Raw genomic sequence first — 7500 nt, forward strand, 5'->3', positions numbered from 1 at the left:
TGCCTGTACTTAACATTATTATTATATATATTTTTCTAAATTGTATCAATTAAAAAAGTCTGTAAAAAACTTATTATTGGTTTTTAATTTCTTATTGATTATAAAATCGTTTTGGGCACTTGCATAAAACTGGATGCACAAAGAAGCTCGATGTTTGGATGCCACATGATTTGACGATAAAAAAATTTAATGACTCGAATATCCATTTGCGAATCGCTGCTGAAACGAAACAAAATTGAACCTTTACTGAAAAGATTAATAACGGGTGATGGAAAGTGGATAACATATGATAATAATGATAATTATCGAAAAAAATCGAGATCGAAACAAAGTGAGGTGTCACAAATAATCGCATAAAGCCCAGATTGACGCCAAAGAAAGTGGTGTGTGTCTGATGGGACTGGAAAGGAATTGTCCATTATGAACTGCTGCCGCCAAGCAAAATGATTGCTTTTGATCTTTACTGTCAATAACTAATACGATTGAAACAATCCATTCAGAAAAAATGGCCAGAATTGATCAATAGAAAAGGCGTGTCTACCATTGACAACGCTAGGCCACACACTTTGATGACTTGACAAAAATTGAAAGAGCTTCTTGGCTGAAAAGTTTTGATGCATCCATTATATAGTTCCATTATATAGATCTTTCACTGACCGATTACCATTTGTTTCGATCTTTGCAGAACTCCCTTAATAGAGCAAACGTGACTTTAAAAAAGACTTGCGAAAATCATTTATCTCTGTTTTCTATCGAAAAATCATAGAAGTTCTACATCGAATGGCTTTACCCAAAAAATAGCAAAAAGTTAAAAAGGCACATATTTGATTTAATAAAAAGTTTGTAAACAATTTAAAAAATGTTTTAATTATGTTCCAACTTGTAAAAAGATTTCTTCCTTAATCCAATATTATGCTATAAATTCGTTTTTCTAAAGATATTTTACGAAATATAGAATCATTTTAATCATAATATCCATAAGCACTTTTATACGCACGCACGCACATTTAAAAAAATTAATATATTATTATCAATTAGATATTAAATTAAAATATTAATAAAGTACAACTTTGCTTCCGCCGTTTTCCTATAGATGGCTTTAGCGGTAAGTGGTGGTCGAAATAAATAGATCATAGACGTCATACAATAAACTTGGGCATCTGTCAACATAACCCCATAGAAACATAAGTCGATTTGTGTCTGCATCATAAAGTTATTCTCGATTGAAAATGTCAGTTTACGAGCCAAATTCTCGTCATTTGCGGGAGGTTTTAATTTTTTGCTTCAATGAAGAAATCTGCGGCTGAAACTCATCGAATGCTCTCAAATACTTATGGTGAGGCCGCTATTAGTGAAAGAACGTGTCGTGAGTGGTTTCAACGCTTCAAGAACGGCGATTTTGACGTCAAAGACCGGCATAGGTGGAAGAGAGAAGGTTTTCGAAGATGCAGAATTGGAGGCATTAGTTGAGCAAGACTCGTGTTAAAATCAAGAAGAATTGGCATGATCATTGGGAGTGACACAACAAGCCATTTCAAAACGCCTCAAAGCCATGAGAATGATTCAGAAGCAAGGAAATTGGGTGCCGTACGAATTGAAGCCGAGAGATGTTGAACGGCGTTTGTTTGCTTGTGAACAGCTGCTTGAAAGGCAAAGACGGAAGGGATTTCTGCATCGCATTGTGACTGGGTTCATTACGATAATCCCAAGCGCAAAAAATCATGGGGAGTTCCCGGCCATGCTTCCACGTCGACGGCCAAACCGAATGTTCACGGTTCCAAGGTCATGCTCTGTATTTGGGACCAGCTCGGCGTAGTGTATTATGAACTGTTAAAACCGACTGAAACAATCACAGGCGATCGGTATCGAACGCAATTGATGCGTTTGAGCCGAGCATTGAAAGACAAACGGCCGCAATACAACGAGAGACACAATAAAGTGATTTTGCAGCATGACAATGCTCGACCTCATGTTGCGAAAGTGGTCAAGATATACTTGGAAACGTTGAAATGGGAAGTCCTACCCTACCCGCCGTATTCTCCAGACGTTGCTCCCTCTGACTATCACTTGTTTCGATCAATGGCACACGGCCTGGCTGACCAGGCTTTCCGGTCTTATGAAGAAGTAAAAAATTGGATCGAAAAATTGGATAGCCTCAAAAGATGACCAGTTTTTCGACGCGGGATTCGTACGTTACCCGAAAGATGGGAGAAAGTAGTGGCCAGCGACAATACTTTGAATTATAAATGTATAACCAGTTTTTTTACAATAAAGCCTCGAATTTCGGAAAAAAAACAGCGGAAGCAAAATTGTACACCTAATGAATAATATTTGTATAAAGATGACGTAAAAACATAGGTTTATAAAAAATAGGTTTATAAATACACTTGCACTATACTTATACATAACAAATATTATACTTATACATAACAAATAACAAATATTTTCTTCTATATTTATTAAACGTAATAATCATAACTTTTTCATATAAGGTTTAAGTACTACATATTGACTTTAATTACACAGTCAAATTGTACATTTGAAATAAATTATTTATATATTACTAATTTATATGTTACTATTACACTAAATAATCTTAAACATCTTAAACATATAAATAACGGTATGATACGGTACAAATTTGAGACAACAATAAGAATAAATCTAATTAAATAAGAGACATCCTACACATATTTGATCAAAACAGAGCTTAGTACTTAGCTTTTATTACTGCCGCACATTTGACTGACCATTTGGTGGCCAAAATTATTTTTGTAGTTTAAGTGGAACTAAACGTGCCATTTTACTAATTCATTGTTCACTAATTCATTTAACTATTTAATTATTCTCTTTAATTATTCTCTTAATTAAAACGTAAGTTTAAGCTTAAAATGTATATATAATAATATCAGCTCGAATCATTATTTTGATCTTCAGTGACTTTAAAATAAAATTCAAACAATTGAAACCAAAAATAAACATAAAGAGTTCAGAAACTAATATTTTAATAAATTTATATTGACTATACGGAAAACTGATTGAATTAGAAACCTTCGTCTTTTTATTAAAATTTAAAAAATTATTGAAGAATAGAGAAATACTACTAATATCATCAAGTTTGTTAAAATTGGCCGAAGAAAATAACAATTTTTTCGAAACGCTTTAGCTTGAAAAAGCAACACCAGGTGTCGGGAATTTTAATGCGCTTTTTATGGTTGTTCTTGAGCGAAAAAAAGATATGTGTCCAGCTATTTCAACCATTGGTCCATAGTTTTTTCAAAGAAATCGACTTTTTAAATAATTATTGTAATAATTTAAGAAACGTACTGTATAGAAAAATGTCAATACCTTTATAAATTTCATTTTATTTCATCGAATGTTAAGGATAAAATTACACCAGATAGATGATTCTGATTCGGATGATGATTCTGAACACAGCAAGTAGATCACGCGCCAGTCGTAATGTTGCTCACTTCAGTAAGCATTCGACTCATTCGCGTGCGCAGCGATTCTCTGAACTGAAGAAATATTTTAATAAAATTTACCAGCCAATTACCAATTACCAGCAATTGGAAAACAATAGAAATGTTCATGATGAAATCGCATATGCTAAAAGAGTGGAAAATGCAATTATTGATGCAAGATAACATTTTTGTCAAACCTACTCATTCAAACATACTCATTTTATCACAATTCATATTCATTACATCCAAGAATTACACTTGAAACTATCCTAAATAAAAAATATTTACTGTTGGAAAGATACTATGAACGCCAAGAAAAAATACGTCTAACTATCAAATAGGGTTCGACTATTGGGCTGATCGCTTTATGCGCAACAAGAACATAATCAATCCTTGTTATCAATTGTAAATCAATTGTTTTCTTACTTTTCAGCTTTATTAAGTAATATTTATTTTCAATCTGGAGTGAGTTTTAAAAATCGATTTTTGGCCACCTAAATTGAATAAATACTCCACTGTGGCCATTTCAGCCATATGGCGTCATACGATTCACTCTTACACATCAAACAATGTATAGTAGACATATACAGGGTCTCAAAAAGATCGGGACACCTGAATATCTCGGAAAAAAATTTTACAGAAAATTGTTTCAGGCAAATTGTAGAGTTCATAAAGATCTATTTACTGATCAGTTTTATCTTGGGTCGCCAAAGTCAGTAGCAGGAGATCTAAACGTTATCGTTGATTATCGCTATTGCGACAGTCAAACAGGACAATCCTGAAAGAAAGCTCAATTCTTATTGGCTATCGCTTAACGATAGCAACAATTGTAATAAAACATTTAGAGCAATAGATCAAAATCACATCGATTTTTTTTAAATGGTATATCTTATTTTTATTCCAGACTCTAATAGCTAGTGTCAAGAGTTTTTTAAAATACAATAAAGTTATTTTTCATAAAGTATTTTTCGAGTCATAAAGCTCGAAAGTTACATTATCGTCGGCATTAACATTACGCAAGGTGTCCGACCGACAGTTAAAATCTCTTGAATATTGTTCAGGATCATGTATTGAATAACATTTATTAAAATTAAGGTCACATTGTTTCTTTTATTTATATTTTATATTTTTATATTAAAATAAATTTTCAATGAAAATAAGAGAAATAAGAGAAAACTCTCCAATGACCTTGATCATAACAAATGTTATCCAGAACATGATCTTGAATAATATTCAAAAAGTTTCAGCCATCAATCGGACATCTTGCGTAACGCTAATGCGACGGTACTGTAACTTTCATGTCTTATAATTCGAAAAGTACTTCATGAAAAATTATTTTATTATAGTGTTTTGAATTAAATGAAAACAAATCGAAAGCAATGACGGATTTTGGAAGATTATCGACACATATTTTCCTCGAGAATCTCATAAGCCTGGTGATTGTAAACGTATCTTGACCCGACCCGAAATTCTTGAGCCATTAGATTCTGAAATCAAAAGTAGTCCCATTTAAAAAAATCGATGTGACCTTGATCTGACCTTGGCGACATCAATGACGACGCCCTGAAAGTCCAACTGATAAAATCAGTAAATAAATCTTTTTAAACTCTATAACTTTTGTCTGAAACACTTTTTTGTAAAATCTATATTTTCTGAGATATTCAGATATCTCGACTTTTTTGGGACATCCTGTATATGGATTATTATAGGGCTATGATGGAACTATCCATAATTTTGGATTTTAAAATCCTGGTAGTCTAAAGGTTCTATGTGAATATTATATATTAATACTATTTCTATGTGAATTTATACACATGTTTAATTCTATAAACTGCGCGGCGAAATTCTTTTCAGTCTTGAAATATATAGTAAGATGTTTATGAACATCTTACCATTAATAATATAGGATTTCTCTCGTTTTCATCATTGCAAAATTCGTATTATATCTTGTTTATCATGCCTCTTCTTGAAACGTTCACTTACTAGATTGATTATTGCGACAATATTGCCATAGCTTCGATGGACAAATTGATATGACGTTCATCTCGGAAAGACGGGAGTTCCAAGTTCAACTTCTGGCTAATACAATATTTTTCATAATAAAATTATTCAAGATATTAAGATTTTCTTTAACATTCTACCATTAATATTCTTATAAAAATGCTAATTTTTAGCATTAAAGCATTAAAAAATTGCTTGTTAGTGATATGATTCTGGTTCATGAATGTGATTCAAAATCAAAAAAAATTTCAGCGTGCAGTTTGCAGAATTAGATATGTATACAAATTCACCCAGAAATATTTAAGCATTAAGATCTACTTTGGTCGAATTTTTCTTATTTAATTAGATATATAGAAATAATTATTTTTAAAATTTTAATTCTTAAACTCATTAAATAAAAAATTTATTTATTTATTTAATGATAATATACTTATTTAATGATAAATAACATGATAATTATATACACATATACATTCATCAGTAATAAAACGGATACAAAGGATATCAATGTAACATTGGACAATTAATCTACTTACAGAGTTAGAAATTCCCTGATTGACGGTTGAAGGCGTTAAATGAATCAGCAGATGTCGCTCCGGTTGGACTGTGTTTTGTATGGTAGATGGAGGTCTGGGAGGCAAAGGCGGCGGAGAGAGACTTTGCATGGATAAGGATTTGCGTGACGGCAGTGGGGGTGGCATGTCTGCGCCACTGCCACTGCTTGAGAGTGGACAATAACCCGAGGAACACGAAGTATTTGTTACCAATGAGCAAAGCTGCAAGACACAACAAAAAGTTGCTGTTACCAAAGAGGCAAAGTTATAAAACACAACAATGTGTTAGCAAAAATAGGCGAAAGCTTTGATGCATTTATGATAAATCGAATTATACAGTTTGTTATTTCTAATGGAAGAGAGAAAAAATTCTGAATGTAATAAGTTGAAAAAATAAAATTTCCTTTCCATAATAATAAACAAACATCGGGAAATTGTTAAAATTTATTTATTTATATATTTATTTGTTATTATTTATTTATTTATTTATTTATTTATTTTATGTTAAAGGACGCACTCTAATCTTATGGAAAATATCTTTCTGCGAATTTAGCTAATTTTTGAATATATGTTCTCTTCATTCTAAACAAATATCTCAATAGGTACAACTTGATCCTAGAGCATTTCTACGCTACAAGCCTTGAAAGATCCAGATTTTACATGATTACTTTGAGACATTTGTTCAAAATGAAGAGAACTACAACATATCCAAAAATTAGCCAAATCCGCAGAAAGACAGTTTTCATAAGATTATTAATGCGGGGATAGTAGTTTATATAGAAAAAAATTTAAAGTATATTTCTATCAAAGTATATTTCTTATAGAACAAAAATAATAACAAATTATTAAATAACTTGCATAAAAATTGTCAAATTGACTTACATAAAAATTATTAAATGACTTGCACAATTTGATATGTGATTTTATTTTGAGCTTGTGCATGCATACATTTCAAGAAAAATAATTCGGCGCACGGTTTGGAATAAAAAATGTATAAATTCACATTAAATAAGAAAGTATTTAAGATCTGTTTCGACCGAAAATAGGAATTACACTTAATTAAAATTAAAAATTAATAAGAAAAAATGAAGGTGATTTTGAAATGTCTCCAATGCCTGTATAATACATAAAATAATTGTTTTTCTTTGATATGATGTCCCCCTTTGTGTTGAGCACATTGATATAAACTATTATAATAATTATTATTCATATAGCTTCAAATTTCGCTAATATGACTTTTTTGTGACATTTAAAATTTTTTTATAAAAGAGATTAATGTTATCTTGAAATTCTGATCAGAAATCATGAATGCATGTTCAATATACATAAAATGCATTTTTCTTATTTCAAAATTTCTCACTTTGCAAACATATATCATAGAATTATCATAGAATACAAAATTTTTTCAAGACAACAAATTTATATTTATATATTTTTACTAAGTATGTAATTATAGATAAATATACACAGTCTAATTTATT

General features: G+C 31.0%; 1 protein-coding gene across 8 annotated transcripts in view; it reads right to left on the reverse strand.

Annotated features, from left to right (window-relative positions):
- LOC108690011 (rho guanine nucleotide exchange factor 12) overlaps positions 1-7500 on the reverse strand; it is a 368684-nt gene that overhangs the window by 255098 nt on the left and 106086 nt on the right. For 7 of the 8 annotated variants that reach the window (XM_018197048.1, XM_018197050.1, XM_018197047.1 and 4 more), the window contains one exon: positions 6002-6241. The exons of the other annotated variant lie outside the window; for it this stretch is intronic. In XM_018197048.1, the coding sequence (XP_018052537.1) occupies positions 6002-6241 (240 nt within the window). The remainder of the gene's footprint in view (positions 1-6001; positions 6242-7500) is intronic. 8 annotated transcript variants of the gene reach the window in all.

This window comes from Atta colombica, unplaced genomic scaffold, assembly GCF_001594045.1.
Source record: "Atta colombica isolate Treedump-2 unplaced genomic scaffold, Acol1.0 scaffold29, whole genome shotgun sequence".
In the NCBI taxonomy this organism is placed as follows: Eukaryota; Metazoa; Arthropoda; class Insecta; order Hymenoptera; family Formicidae; genus Atta; species Atta colombica.